The sequence below is a fragment of the Lithobates pipiens genome, unplaced genomic scaffold (genome assembly GCF_037356315.1).
Source record: "Lithobates pipiens isolate NorthernLeopardFrog02 unplaced genomic scaffold, aLitPip1_a1.2 Scaffold_18, whole genome shotgun sequence".
In the NCBI taxonomy this organism is placed as follows: Eukaryota; Metazoa; Chordata; class Amphibia; order Anura; family Ranidae; genus Lithobates; species Lithobates pipiens.
Window position 1 is genome coordinate 297,790,745 of NW_027507758.1, and position 16,088 is coordinate 297,806,832.

The 16,088-nt window shown below is 41.8% G+C and overlaps 1 protein-coding gene across 1 annotated transcript in view; it reads right to left on the reverse strand.

The window, feature by feature from the left end:
* The window catches only part of QRSL1 (glutaminyl-tRNA amidotransferase subunit QRSL1), a 65,253-nt gene that overhangs the window by 35,258 nt on the left and 13,907 nt on the right, over positions 1–16,088 (reverse strand). Inside the window, exons 3-5 of the mRNA XM_077487169.1 lie at positions 12,370–12,468; positions 12,170–12,266; positions 2,829–3,005 (exon numbers count right to left, since the gene is read on the reverse strand). Of these exons, the coding sequence (XP_077343295.1) occupies positions 2,829–3,005; positions 12,170–12,266; positions 12,370–12,468 (373 nt within the window). The remainder of the gene's footprint in view (positions 1–2,828; positions 3,006–12,169; positions 12,267–12,369; positions 12,469–16,088) is intronic.

The window sequence follows — 16,088 nt, forward strand, 5'->3', positions numbered from 1 at the left end:
AGAAGGTTTTTTTTATCTTAATGCATAGAATACATTAAGATAAAGAAACCTTCTGACTTTACAACCACTTTAAAGCTTAAAGTCAAACCACAAAATACACATATGGAATGCATATGTAGGAGCAGTTTTAGTTGCCAACGATTTGTATTTCTAACCAAAGATATACAGCACTGCCATCTAGTACAGCTCTGTCTGTTTTTTTCCCCCCTCTAGTTCAGCTAAGTAATACATTCACGTTGACTGGACACTGAAGCAGAAGCAGCACACACTTTGTGACACTGCTCACTCCTTTTATCGATATGCTATTTTTCAGCACATGAACGGTTTGGCTTTTTGTGCTGCTTCTGGTACCAGGCTGAAATCAGGTATTTACACTGCTTGTATAAAAAAGAGAAGGATGAATTATTACAAAGCAGCATTCATTTATATCTTTAATATATATAGGCCTGGAGTTCAGATTCAAAAGGCAGCCGCAAACAGCAGATGACAGGTTACAAATCTTCTCTCAGTTAAATTGTGAACTAAGCAGAACTGAGCGTACAAGTTTACACAGTGTTCTGCAGAGCTGAGAAGATGCCCTAAAGGCGGTTTGAATGTTCCAGCACTTCCAACCATCCCAAAATATATGTAGGTAGCCCACAAAATAGACAGGCAGATATCCAGTCACATTGCACCAAACACCAGCGGTTAGAAAGGTAATATGAGTAAAGGGATTAAAACTGATTACCGTATATACTCGAGTATAAGCCGAGATTTTCAGCCTCTTTTTTGAGGCTGAAAGTGCCCCCCTCGGCTTATACTCGAGTCATCGCTGTCTGCCTGCTCGATCAGCGTGTCGAGCAGACAGACAGCGGACATTCTACCCTTCAAACGCCGCGCCTCCGCCTTCGCCTGTGATAGGCGGAACACTGAATTTCCCAGCAGCCTGTGTTCCGCCTATCACGGACATCGTCTCATCCTCGTACTACGGACGAGGATGAGACGATGTCCGTGATAGGCGGAACACAGGCTGCTGGGAAATTCAGTGTTCCGCCTATCACAGGCGAAGGCGGAGGCGCGGCGTTTGAAGGGTAGAATGGCCGCCGAGGCGCCGACGAAGAGCGGCGATCCTGGCAAGGCACGGGACGGAGGCAAGGCAAGGCACGGCACGGGACGGGACGGAGGCAAGGCACGACACGGGACGGAGGCAAGGAGGCACGGCACGGGACGGAGGCAAGGCACGGGACGGAGGCTCGGGACACAGGTAGGCTGGACACACACACACACACACACACACACACACACACATGGACACACACACACAGGGATGGATGGATGGAGACACACACACACAGGGATGGATGGATACACACACACACAGGGATGGATGGATGGATGGAGACACACACACACAGGGATGGATGGATGGATGGAGACACACACACACACAGGGATGGATGGATGGATGGACACACACACACACAGGGATGGATGGATGGATGGACACACACACACACAGGGATGGATGGATGGATGGACACACACACACACACAGGGATGGATGGACGGACACACAGGGATGGACGGACACACAGGGATGGACGGACACACACACAGGGATGGACAGGCATGTCTCACCCTCGGCTTATACACGAGTCAATAAGTTTGCCAGTTTTTTTGGGGGTAAATTGGGGGCCTCGGCTTATATTCGGGTCGGCCTATACTCGAGTATATACGGTACCTATGTTTTCTTGTGTTTGGCCAGCATAAAAATAGTAACTGTGTTCCTCATTGCTGTCCACTTTTAAAAGATAAAGATAAGGCTTGGTTTACATTATTACGATTTCAGATGTGACGTCAGTCGCAGAGGAGAGCACAACAATGGAAATCACATTATTTTCATTGGTGCCTGTTCACAGCAATGTAGCACAGCATGGTGCGATTTTGGAAAACAGTCTTGTGCTGCAGTGGTCCGATTCCAGTGTGATTCTTGCTCCATAGAATATGTAAACCAAATCCAAAGCGCCACCAAGTTGCACTACAGTCTTGCACTGAAAATTGGATCTTATTCCAGCAGCAGTAGTGTGAACTAGTGATGCCAAAATCTTGTTTATTTTGTTTAAAAATAAACATGTCATACTTACCTGCTCTGTTGCAGTGGATTTGCACAGTGCCGCCCAGATCCTCATTTGCTCGGGTCCCTCTTTGGTGCTCCTGGCCCCTCCTTTCTGTCGAGTAACCCCCCCCCCCCCAGCAAGCGGCTTGGGGCCACCCGAGTCGCAGCTCTGTGTGTTCATTCAGACATGGAGCTGCGGTTTGGCCCTGCCCCCTCTCTTTCCTTATTGGCTAACTGACCTTGATTAACAGCAGCGGGAGCCAATGGCACTGCTGCTGTGTCTCAGCCAATTAGGAGGGAGAGTCCCGGATGGCCAAGGAACTTGTGTACATCGCTGAATAGAGATGGGGCTCAGGTAAGTATTAGGGGGGGCTGCTGCACACAGAAGGTTTTTTTATCCTAATGCATCAAGATAAAAAAAAAATCTGCCTTTACAACCACTTTAAAATTTGTCATTACATCTGATTGGATAGCTTTTTCAAACATATGAATATGCTTAACAGGATTAAAAAAAAAAACTTCCAGATGCCATAAACCCTCCTAGAAATGGGTTACAGCTTACCACGTAAGAGACTGAATACTGGATTTGGACATGTTTACTGTTGAGAAGTATGAGCAATTCTTTTGAATGTTACAACTTCTATTTTAAAGTAAAAAGAGGAAATTACAGCCCACATATTAACCATAATTAATCATTACAGCATGAGAAAAAAAAAAAGTTTTGACTACTCACGCACAACATGTTCCAGAAGACACAGCTGCAGCACTTCCCCCTGAACTTCCTCCTGCGATAACCCAATCAGAATTTTCATCAACAACGGCACCAGATGCTGCTCTTTTCTCTCTGTATTGTTTAGAATAGCTCCATGGATTTTTCACCGGGCCAAATATGCTATCAGTACTTCCAGACCTAGGTTGATAAAAGAAACTTTAGATCTAAAATTGGAAGCATAAAAGCAGTTTACCATATTTTGCCATAACCCTGTAGTGTAAGCTCTAATGAGCAGGGCCCTCTGATTCCTCCTGTATTGAATTGTATTATAACTGTACTGTCTGCCTTCATTTTGGAAAGTACTGCTTCAACTGTTGGTGCTATATAAATACTGAATAATAATAATAATAATAATAATAATAATAATAATAATAAGAGTGTACTGCTAAGGAAGATCTTTCTATATAAAATATAGTTAACATATCCAGACTTTAGAGGTCCTCGGGAGGCACAAAGAGAAGTAGACAGCAAAATAGTCAAGTATGAATTTCCATACTTCACCACTCCCACATCACATATAGACATCTTCACACGAGCCAACTCAGTATGTTTGTATATCCACTTAAGCCCCGGACCATTTTGCCGGCCAAAGATCAGAGCACTTTTTGCGATTCGACACTGCGTTGCTTTAACTGACAATTGCGTGGCCATGCGCCCTGGCTCCCAAACAAAATGTACTTCTTTTTTTTTCCCCCACAAATAGACTGATTAGATAGTATTTGATCACCTTTGCGGTTTTTATTTTTTGCGCTATAAAAAAAAAAAAAAATTAGCGACAATTTTTTGCTTTTTGCTATAATAAATATCCCTCAAAAAATATAAAAAAAATACTTTTCCCCCCCTCAGTTTAGGTCAATACATATTCTTCTACATATTTTTGGTAAAAAATAAATAAGAATAATAAAAAAAAAAAATATAATAAAAAAAAAATCACAATAAGCGTATATTGATTGGTTTGCGCAAAAGTTATAGAGTCTACAAAATAGGGGATAGTTTTATGGCATTTTTATTCATTTTTTTTTTACTAGTAATGGCCGTGATCATCGATTTTTATCGTGACTGCGACATTATGGCGGACACGGACAATTTTGGAGTGATTTAGGGACCATTCACATTTATACAGCGATGAGTGCGATTAAAATTGCATCGATTACTGTTTAAATGTGACTAGCAGTGAAGGGGTTAACACTAGGTGGCATTGTAGGGGTTAAGTGTGTCCTAGGGATGTGTTCTAACTGTAGGGGGGGTGGGCTAGCTGTGACACATCACTGATCATAGCTCCCGATCACAGGGAGCTATGATCAGCGTCACCGTCACTAGGTACAGTGGTGTGAAAAAGTGTTTGCCCCCTTCCTCATTTCCTGTTCCTTTGCATGTTTGTCACACTTAAGTGTTTCGGAACATCAAACCAATTTAAACAATAGTCAAGGACAACACAAGTAAACACAAAATGCAATTTGTAAATGAAGGTGTTTATTATTAAAGGTGAAAAAAAATCCAAACCATCATGGCCCTGTGTGAAAAAGTGACTGCCCCCTAAACCTAATAACTGGTTGGGCCACCCTTAGCAGCAACAACTGCAACCAAGCGTTTGCGATAACGTGCAATGAGGCTTTTACAGCGTCCTGGAGGAATTTTGGCACACTCATCTTTGCAGAATTGTCCTAATTCAGTTACATTAGAGGGTTTTCGAGCATGAACGGCCTTTTTAAAGGTCATACCACAACATCTCAATAGGATTCAGGTCAGGACTTTGGCTAGGCCACTCCAAAGTCTTCATTTTGTTTTTCTTCAGCCATTCGGTGGTGGACTTGCTGGTGTGTTTAGGATCATTGTCCTGCTGCAGAACCCAAGTTCGTTTCAGCTTGAGTACACGAACAGATGGTCGGACATTCTCCTTCAGGATCTCTTGGTAGACAGCAGAATTCATAGTTCCTTTTATCACGGCAAGTCTTCCAGGTCCTGAAGCAGCAAAACAGCCCCAGACCATCACACTACCACCACCATATTTTACTGTTGGTATAATGTTCTTTTTATGAAATGCAGTGTTCCTTCTGCGCCAGATATACTTGGACACACACCTTCCAAAGAGTTCCACTTTTGTCTCATCGGTCCACAGAATGTTGTCCCAAAAGTCTTGGGGATCATCAAGATGTGTTGTGGAGAAATTGAGACGAGCTTTGATGTTCTTTTTGCACAGCAGTGGTTTTCTCCTTGGAACTCTGCCATGCAGGCCATTTTTGCCCAGTCTTTTCCTGATGGTGGAGGCATGAACGCTGACCTTAACTGAGGCAAGTGAGGCCTGCAGTTCCTTGGACGTTGTTGTGGGGTCTTTTGTGACCTCTTGGATGAGTCGTCGCTGCGCTCTTGGGGTAATTTTGGGCAGCCGGCCACTCCTGGGAAGGTTCACCACTGTTCCATGTCTTCGCCATTTGTGGATAATGGCTCTCACTGTGGTTTGCTGGATTCCCAAAGCTTTGGAAATGGCTTTATAACCCTTTCCAGACTGATAGATCTCAATTACTTTCTTTCTCAATTGTTCCTGAATTTCTTTGGGTCTTGGCATGATGTGTAGCTTTTAAGGATCTTCTGGTGGACCTTACTGTGTCAAGCAGCTCCTATTTAAGTGATGCCTTGATTGTGAACAGGTGTGGCAATAATCAGGCCTGGGTGTGGCTAGAGAAATTGAACTCAGGTGTGGACAACCACAGTTATAGTATGTTTTAACAAGGGGGGCAATCACTTTTTCACACAGGGCCATGATGGTTTGGATTTTTTTTCACCTTTAATAATAAACACCTTCATTTACAAATTGCATTTTGTGTTTACTTGTGTTGTCCTTGACTATTGTTTAAATTGGTTTGATGTTCCGAAACACTTAAGTGTGACAAACATGCAAAGAAACAGGAAATGAGGAAGGGGGCAAACACTTTTTCACACCACTGTATAACGGGGAGATGCTTGTTTACATTAGCATCTCCCCGTTCTCCCTCTCCGTGAGATGATTGCGGGTATCCCCGTGGACATCGAGTCTGCAGGACCCGACTCACGGAGCTCCCAGACAGCATGCGCGGTGGCAATCAAAGGGATTAACGGGTACGCCCATTTGCCCAGCCATGCCATTCGCCGGTCGGGAACAGGTTAAGGAGCAGAAACCCATAAAGTTAGGCTTTGTTTAGATGAGAAAGCATGTGATATGGGAGCTCAAAAATATATATATGGAATACTCAAAACAAGACACCTAAGGGATATACACATACCAAGTTGTCTCTCAGTGTAATCCAATTACATGAACAACTTCTAAAAATGTTAAAGCAGTATTAAACCCAAAACCAAAAATGTAATATGTTGCCGCTTAAGAGTCATTAGATGTGGTGGCTGCATTTGCTTTCTTTGGCTTTTTCTTCTGTTTCCCCTGTTGAGCTGACCAGTAACACACCTCATGTATTAGAGTGCCTCCATTATGGATGAAGGAGCAACAGAGACACCTTTGGACAGCAGGATTGTTAATCTGGGGGAGGATGAGTGTTAGATGGCCCAGCAGATTTAAATACACTGACAAACTGAAGCCAAACTCCAGCTAACACTTTATTAGCAGTTACAGCCACAGTTTTGGGATTGCTTTTGGGATAAATATCTTACACAAATAAAAACTGACCATTGTAAGTATCCCTGTCGGTGTTAAATGGTTTGTCTTAACTCTAACTGCTACATTTGCATGACAGCTTGTTTTGTTAAAAATAACAGACTTTCCAGCTGAACTAGAAACACTCCTTCCAAGTTTGGAGTTGACACTTGACCCTACCAATGCTTTTTTTCAATTCACGTTTAACTGGGGGAATCGCCTCGACCTCTATATGGTCGTTTGCGACTATGCATCCTCTATGGAAAACGTTCTGAAAGTACTACCGAGTATTAGACAGAATAATATTGGGTAGAATGGACCCTTTGAGTCAGTTAAGTCAGAAGGGACCTCAACATTGGCTTTCTATTCAGCACTCAGGGATTAGTATTGTTTATGCATTTTGTTCTGTTATGCTACACTTGTTTGAAACGGTTATCGGTTGATGGTCTATTGTACTTTTATATCTATCTTTTTTAAATGTGCTTCATTTGTTTACTAAAAACAAAAAAAAAAAAACATTGCAAATGAAAAAAACAACAGATTTACTGACTAGATTACCAGGTGAAAAAAAAGAAAAGAAAAAAGAAAATAAAGACCAAAAAAAGAAAACCAATGCAGCCATCACATCTAAGAATTGGTAAACTGCAATATAATAAATGTTTTCTTTTGCGTTTAATATCACTTTTGCTGTCTTATTGACCAAATGTTTCAGTCATTTCTAAAGTCACTAACCAGAACAAGTATGCAGACTAGAAGCTTTGACTTAGCCTTGGAGTTTCCTGATCTACATGTTTGTTCTAAGGTCATCCCCTAAAAGTACCAAAGCCAGAGACAGCAAGGCACTTAGCATTTTCAGGTGATCAGTGTTGGAATACTCTATATTTGTATTACAGGGTCCTATTACAATCAAAGTGGCCTCGTTGACAGGAAGCTTTTTTTTCATACACCTGATTTTATTTGTTCAGCACTGCATCATTTTATTTATTTCTGTGGCCCTAAATGCAGTATATATACAGCCATGTTGCACAATATTAAATATATGCATTGCGTTAAAGGTTTGGTAATGTTATCATGTTTATAGGCATTAAAGGGATTGTAAAGATAAAATTTTTATTTTTTAAAAATAACAAACATGTTATACTTACCTCCACTGTGCAGCTCGTTTGGCACAGAGTGGCCCCGAACCTGCTCTTCTAGGGTCCCTCTGTGTCTGTCTCTGCTTCCTCCCTCAGATGCTTCTCACGTTCATGCGAGCTCCCTCGCATGGTGAGAAGCATCTGCGGGTGCGCTCCCGTGATACAGCTGGCGGCTATAGCCGCTTGCTGTATCACACGGCCCCACCCCCGGCGCTCCGCGACAGTGGATGTGATTGACAGCAGCGCGAGCCAATGGCTGCGCTGCTTTCCATCCATCCACTCCAGCCAATCAGGCTGAATGGTGGAAAGGACGTCGGGGGGGGGGGTTGGGCTGGGGGCGCCGGGACTGTCAGATGTTCTTTCACCTGGTGAAAAAACATTTACCTTTACAACCCCTTTAATTTTAAAAAAATGTATATACGGTACATTTTAGTTTCTGGGTATAACGGTCCTGTGAAGGAAAAGCAACAACCATATATGATGCAATAACACAAGCATAAAAATTTTAGACAAACAACATGTACAACTAAACGTTAAAGGAAACAATTCTCAGGCGTATTCAATTAAAGGCCTCTTGCACACTAGAGCTTGAAAAAGCTCAGTATAGCTTGTTTTTTACTCAGCTAAAATTCAGCCCATACAGTGCCTTGCGAAAGCATTCGGCCCCCTTGAACTTTTCAACCTTTTGCCACATTTCAGGCTTCAAACATAAAGATATAAAATTTTATTTTTTGTGAAGAATCACCAACAAGTGGGACACAATTGTGAAGTAGAACGAAATCTTTTGGATAATTTAAACTTTTTTAGCAAATAAAAAACTGAAAAGTGGTGCGTGCAAAATTATTCGGCCCCTTTACTTTCAGTGCAGCAAACTCACTCCAGAAGTTCAGCAAGGATCTCTGAATGATCCAATGTTGTCCTAAATAACTGATGGTGATCAATAGAATCCACCTGTGTGTAATCAAGTCTCTGTATAAATGCACCTGCTATGTGATAGTCTCAGGGTTCTGTTGAAAGCGCAGAGAGCATCATGAAGACCAAGGAACACACCAGGCAGGTCCGTAATACTGTTGTGGAGAAGTTTAAAGCTGGATTTGGATACAAAAAGATTTCCCAAGCTTTAAACATCCCAAGGAGCACTGTGCAAGCGATCATTTTGAAATGGGAGTATCAGACCACTGCAAATCTACCAAGACCTGGCCGTCCCACTAAACTTTCAGCTCAGACAAGGAGAAGACTGATCAGAGATGCAGCCAAGAGGCCCATGATCACTCTGGATCAACTGCAGAGAACTACAGCTGAGGTGGGAGAGTCAGTCCATAGGACAACAATCAGTCATACACTGCACAAATCTGGCCTTTATGGAAGAGTGGCAAGAAGAAAGCCATTTCTCAAAGATATCCATAAAAAGTCTCGTCTAAAGTTTGCCACAAGCCACCTGGGAGACACACCAAACATGTGGAAGAAGGTGCTCTGGTCAGATGAAACCAAAATTTAAACTTTTTGCCCACAATGCAAAACTATATGTTTGGCGTAAAAGCAACACAGCTCATCACCCTCAACACACCATCCCCACTGTCAAACATGGTGGTGACAGCATCATGGTTTGGGCCTGCTTTTCTTCAGCAGGGACAGGGAAGATGGTTAAAATTGAGGGGAAGATGGATGCAGCCAAATACAGGACCATTCTGGATGAAAACCTGTTGGAGTCTGCAAAAGACCTGAAACTGGGACGGAGATTTATCTTCCAACAAGACAATGATCCCAAACATACAGCACAATCTACAAAGGAATGGTTCACACATAAACGTATCCAGGTGTTAGAATGGCCAAGTCAAAGTCCAGACCTGAATCCAATCGAGAATCTGTGGAAAGAGCTGAAAACTGCTGTTCACAAATGGTCTCCATCCAACCTCACTGAGCTCGAGCTGTTTTGCAAGGAAGAATGGGCAAGAATTTCAGTCTCTCGATGTGCAAAACTGATAGAGACATACCCCAAGCGACTTGCAGCTGTAATCGCAGCAAAAGGTGGCTCTACAAAGTATTAACACAAGGGTGCCGAATAATTTTGCACGCCCCACTTTTGATTTTTTTATTAGTTAAAAAAGTTTCAAAAATCCAATAGATTTCGTTCCACTTTACAATTGTGTCCCACTTGTTGGCGATTCTTCACAAAAAATAAAATTTTTATATCTTTATGTTTGAAGCCTGAAATGTGGCAAAAGGTTGAAAAGTTCAAGGGGGCCGAATACTTTCGCAAGGCACTGTAAATTGTAATGGGCCTATGCACACAGGTGCGTAAGCTTGTGCCGTGCATTCTTTAGTAACAAAAAAAAAGAAAATAGAAAAATCGTTTTTTTTGGTCAGTAATTTTGCCCTCATGCATGCAGACGTACAAATGCCCGTTTACATATTTGTAACAAACAGGGGTATTATGTGCAAGAGGCCAAAATGTCACTAAACCCACATTATAAAAAATAAAAAAAAAACATCAATAAATGCTGTATTACATGCTGTTCATACTCACTCAGTCACTATGAGAATCGGTTTCTGTATTCTGCAAAAAACATGGTTGATCCTGCTGCTCTCTATCTCCCCCTTCTGTCCGAGTTCCCAATTTACCTAGTGATTTTGCAGCTGTAATGCAACTCTGCACATGCTCCGTTTTCAGTGAGTTTCTATGCTGAGCATTTCCTCCCTATCACATCTGAGCAGCCCATGTGAATATAGAGTCACACATGTGGGCATATACATGACACCCTCCCTCCTTCCGCATGTCCACTAACCATCTAAACACAATGGGGGGGTGGATATTACATGTAGATTGATTGAGGCTTCATCTCCCTCTTATTCTAAGACACAGTCTGGAGGGGTGTGAAAGCCTGTGACTGGCAGAGACCCACCCATACCATGTTATTACCACAAAATGATATAGATTAAATAGATCTGATTTCAAATATATATTTTTATGACAATTTTAAACTATTTATTGATATTATTTATTTTTACTCTGTATTCTAAAGGCTTTTTTAATTTTTTATCTTGAACATGTGACCAGCAGCAGAGGGCTAAATGCTTCTCCTGCTTATATTTCCCTGCAGGCAGGCTGGGAAAGATCTGGGTTATGGACAGCTGTATATTGGAGTAGGAAAATGGTACTCAGTTTTTTTATTTTATTAAAACAATTACAGTGCCATCATCCATCTACAAAAAGAGAAGGAACAATGTAAAATTGAACAGTGTGTGTTTAGTATCACTTTAAGCTACGTGTAATTTTCCAACTAATAAAAATGCATCTTCCTCTGATTACACTAGCAGAGAGGAAGCAAATAGGTTGCTATAAGTTACTTCACTCGGCACTTCATTACTATATTTTGTTCAGCTTTCTTGAATAAGAATACCAGTCTTCTTTCAAAATTAACAGGTGAAGTTTAGCAAGTGCAACCTTAAAATGTGTAACCACTCTTAGAAAAGAATTCTAAAGGACAGCTACCTGACACTGATTCATATCAGTCATAAAAACATTAAATATTGATTTTGAATCCCGGAGAAAAGTGTTTTCCTGCGCCAGGGCAGCCAGTATTTTCCTCATAAAGAATTGACAAGTCTGCTTTCCCATGGAACAAGATAAGCCAGTTCAGCTTGCTGTTCTAAAGTTCTGATAAGCATGGAGATTTGATCTGTGCAGCCAGTCATTAGAATCCCTTGAACTTGGTGCGGTGAAAGTAGTCTGCGATCACAGTGCACTGGACTAAATTATTCTTTCATGAATAACATACCACCTGCTAATGTTTTCCTACACACATGAAACCATCACTTTCAAAATGCTGTAAAGGATACATTGGCAAGTAGATCATGAAATGTCACCCTCATTAACTTGATCTGTGGTCAATAGGTGCAAAGGAAACGTTTCATCTATTAAAATGATTTTACTCAAATGGAAAGTCAATGCCATAAACTAGTACCCACAATATTACTTTAAAACGATGTTGTTTTCTAAGGAGTTGTTAAATATGACCTAGACCGCCATTTTCAGCTGGCTGACAACATTTGTTTGTGTCATCCATAGGAACAAGAATAAGTTATTCTTCCAGGGCAGATTAAAAGGCCAATTCTATCGTAAACTGATAGTTTCGATTTGTGTGGCTACATATAATTTGAATCATATGCTACCTTCTTGTATTTCTCTGGAACTTTAGTAGTAAATACAATTACTCAGAATTTCCAAATTTTCCCAACTCCCATGGCATTTACAAAGCTAAATTAAGATATCGCATTTCCCCAGAAGATTGTGCAAAATCTATTGTAAACCACAAAAACACACCATACACAAAAGCAAAACCTTTATTACAGCCCTGTTACCAAAACACACAACTACTGCACTCAAGCTCAACCAATTTCAGTTCTGCATGGAGCTGACCTTTACAATAAAAGGAACAATCTATTTCATTTCTATGGAAAAACAGGATTTCCTCCTGTAGACACTAAAAAGTGGGCTCAACAGTCAGTTTAACAAAGAGCATTAGGAACATGTTACATACCCCATACCAAATTCATCAAGGTTAGTCTTTCCCATGAGAACGGCTCCTTGATCAAGTAGTTTCTGCACAACTGTGGCATTATAGGGAGGAATGTAACCTTCAAAATATAATGGTAATTATGAAAAAGACATTAACATTTTAAGAACAATCATCTTACAAGATCATTTGTGAACAAATCCCCACAAGAGGCAACAATCTACCTTTAAGCATTTGTGATGCACATGTTGTCTCTATATTGGTGGTGTTAAAATTGTCTTTAACTGCAACCGGGATGCCGTCTAATTCCCCAAGGGGCTTGCCTGCAATGAAAAACAAATGTAATTTCCAGGCAAAAAAACAAGAAACATGACATGAGTTTGTAAGTAAGGCATTGTGTACTCCACATATACAGAATGTGATGTCATTAGGGCAGAATCCACCTTAAACTGATCTTGACTCCTTTTTTTTGTTACTAGTAGTGATGGAATATTGCAAAGCGTTTGTATTAGTTTGTATTTCTCCTTAAAACATGTTAACCCCCCCCCCCCCCCTCAGCAAAAGAAAAACAAAAACAGATTCTGTTCCTTTAACCACTTAACAACCAGCCCATAGCCGATTAATGGCTACAGGGTGGTTGTTTAACTCTGAGAGACCGTTACTTAATGGACTGAATTCTAACTGAATTCTGCTCTCGCCCTCCCCCTGGAGAGCGAACTCGAGAGCATCCGTGGCCGCCGGGTGCATCACGGATCACGGTAAACGGCCGCTCATCGCGGCCGTTTACCACGTGATCGCTCCATCAAAATGACAGAGCGATCACTTGTAAACAAGTGACGCCGGTTATGATGCCGGTTGCTCCCTCCCCTCTCTCTACCGATCGGTACAGCGGAGGGGGAAGAGATCGGTGTCAGCAGCGCTGTGGGCTGCATCTGCAGTGCCCACATCGCTGCTCACCGAATTTAACCCCTCAATACCGCGTTCGAAAAATTGCTGCGCAAATACCGTGCGAGATAAAAATTTGCAATGACCACCATTGTATTCTCTAGGGTCTTTGCTAAAAAAAAAAATTATATAATGTTTTGGGGTTCTATGTAATTGTCTAGCAAATAAATGATGATTTTTACATGTAGGCGAGAAATGTTAGAATTGTCCTGGGTGCTCCAGAACGCCTGATGGTGCTCCCTACATGTTGGGCCTCTGTATGTGGTCACGCTGTATAAAAATCTCACACATGTGGTATCACCGTACTTGGGAGTAATAGCAGAATGTGTTTTGGGGTGTAATTTGTGGTATGCATATGCTGTGTGTGAGAAATAAACTGATAATATGACAATTTTGTGAAAAAAAAAAAAGGAAAAAATAAATAAAAAATCTTGATTTTACAAAGAATTGTGGGAAAAAAAATGACAACTTCAAAAAACTCATCATGCCTCTTACTAAATACCTTGGAATGTCTTCTTTCCAAAAAGGGGTCATTTGGGGGGTATTTGTACTTTTACAGCATGTTAGGGTCTCAAGAATTGAAATAGGCCACCAGTACGTCAGGCGTGATCAATTTTCAGATATTGGCACCATAGCTTGTGGACTCTATAACTTTCACAAAGACCAAATAATATCCACCAATTTGTACTTATTTTTACCAAAGATATGTAGTAGTATAAATTTTGGTCAAAATTTAGGAAGAAAAATTACTAATCTGCTAATTTTTATAACAGAAACAAAGAAAAATTCATTATTTTACAGAATTTTCGGTCTTTTTTTCTTTTATAGCACAAACAAAATAAAAAACCCAGCGGTGATTTAATACCACCAAAAGAAAGCTCTATTTGTGTGAAAAAAAAAGGACCAAAATTTCATATGGGTACAGTGTTGCATGACTGAGTAATTTTCATTCAAAATGTGAGAGCACCAAAAGCAGAAAATTGGTCTGGTTGTTTGGGTGTTTAAGTGCCCAGTGGTTAAAGCATGTTATACAACACAGAGCTTGTGCTGTGTCATTTGGCCCCCTGTATACAGTGCCTTGCAAAAGTATTTACCCCCTTGGCATGTTTAGTGTTTTGTTGCCTCACAACCTGTAATTAACATGGATTGTTTGAGGATTTGCATAATTTAATTTACAGAACATGCCCACAACATTGAAGTTTTTTTTTATTGTGAAGCAAACAAACAGGACAAAATAACAGAAAAGGGAAATGTGCATAACTATTCACCCCCCCCCCCCCCCAAAGTCAATACTTTGTAGAGCAACTTTTTGCAGCTATCACAGCTCCAAGTTGTTGCTATGGATAAGTCTCTACTAGCAGGCCACATCATACCACAGGGATTTTTGCCCATTCCTCCTTGCAAAACTGCTCCAGCTCCTTCAAGTTGGATGGTTTGCGCTTGTGAACAGCAATCTTTAAGTCTGACCACAGATTTTCTATTGGATTGTGGTCTGGGCTTTGACTAGGCCATTCCAACGCATTTACATGTTTCCCCTTAAACCACTCAAGTGTTGCTTTAGCAGTGTGTTTGGGGTCATTGTCCTGCTCAAAGGTGAACCTCCATCCTAGCCTCAAATCACACACAGAGTGTTACAGGTTTTGCTCAAGAATATCCCTGTATTTAGCACCATCCATCTTTCCCTCAACTCTGACCAGTTTCCTAGTCCCAACTGCTGAAAAACATCCCCACAGCATGATGCTGCAACCACCATGTTTGTCTGTAGGGATGGTGTTCTATTGGTGATGTGATGTGTTGGGTTTGCCCCAGGCATGGCATATTATTTGATGGCCAAAAAGTTAAATTTTAGCCTCATCAGACCAGGGCACCTGCCCCCATACATTTTGGGAGACTCCCACATGCCTTTTCGCAAACTCAAAACATGCCATTTTGTTTTTTGCTGAAAGTAATGGCTTTCTTCTGGCCACTCTGCCATAAAGCCCAACTCTATGGAGTGTACGGCTTATTGTCGTCCAGCATTACCCAGTGTGTTGTGATCAAAATATATTGTGCCTGCATATGCTTGCTGGACCACGTGTCAGCAGTAAGGTGGATTTTACAGCTGACTGGCTTTCCCAACAATGCCAGAACATTCCCTTCCACGTGATGGTAGAGATGGAACGGCCTTACATCAAAAGTAGTAGTGACTGGCAACATGCCATTGCGGTACAGCACATTGTGCGAATTCACGGAAGGGGCAAGCTGAAAGACAGAAGTTGGAGAGCCAACAGCTTTGACAAGCTTGCACTCAGACGCTGGGCATGTGGGTGGCAGGGACTGTATATTTTTTCCTGCTGCAGCAGATGGGGTAGAGAAACTTGCTGCCTACAGTCTACAGCTGGTGGTGTGCTGCTAGGACCTGGGACACCCTGTGCTATACCATCATTCCCATCAGTGGAGTCTGTTGAAAGTTAATGACTCTGTATTGCAGGGGCAGACTGAAGTGGGTAAGGAGGAGGGACAGATTTGTGCCCCTTTTGTGTGGCTTTTAGGTACTCTTGCCAACGGGCTGAGTGGATGGACGTTAAATGCCTTGTTAAGCATGTTGTACCCAAACGGTTGGCGTTTTTGCCCTGTTTGATGTGCCTGAGACACAGTTTGCAGATAGCAACAGTGCGATCTGCTGCAGATGTGCCAAAAAAGGCCCAGACAGCTGAGCTTTGGGGAGTGGGCCAGGAGATAACTGCAGAATGTGATGGAATAGGGTGGCTGCTCTCTAGATGTCGGCCTCCTTGGGGTTGTGCTGCCTCACCTTCAGTTTCCTCCTCTGCTCTATCTGGCACCCAAGTCGCATCAGTGACCTTATCATCTCCATCGCCTCCATCCTTATCATTACCACTGGAGACAACTTGGCAATACGCTGCGGCTTGGCGAACATGAATGACAATTTGTCTACCAGTGTTCCTCCCGCTCTCTAGGCTCATGTTCCTGTCATCCTCAACCTCAAAACCAACATCTG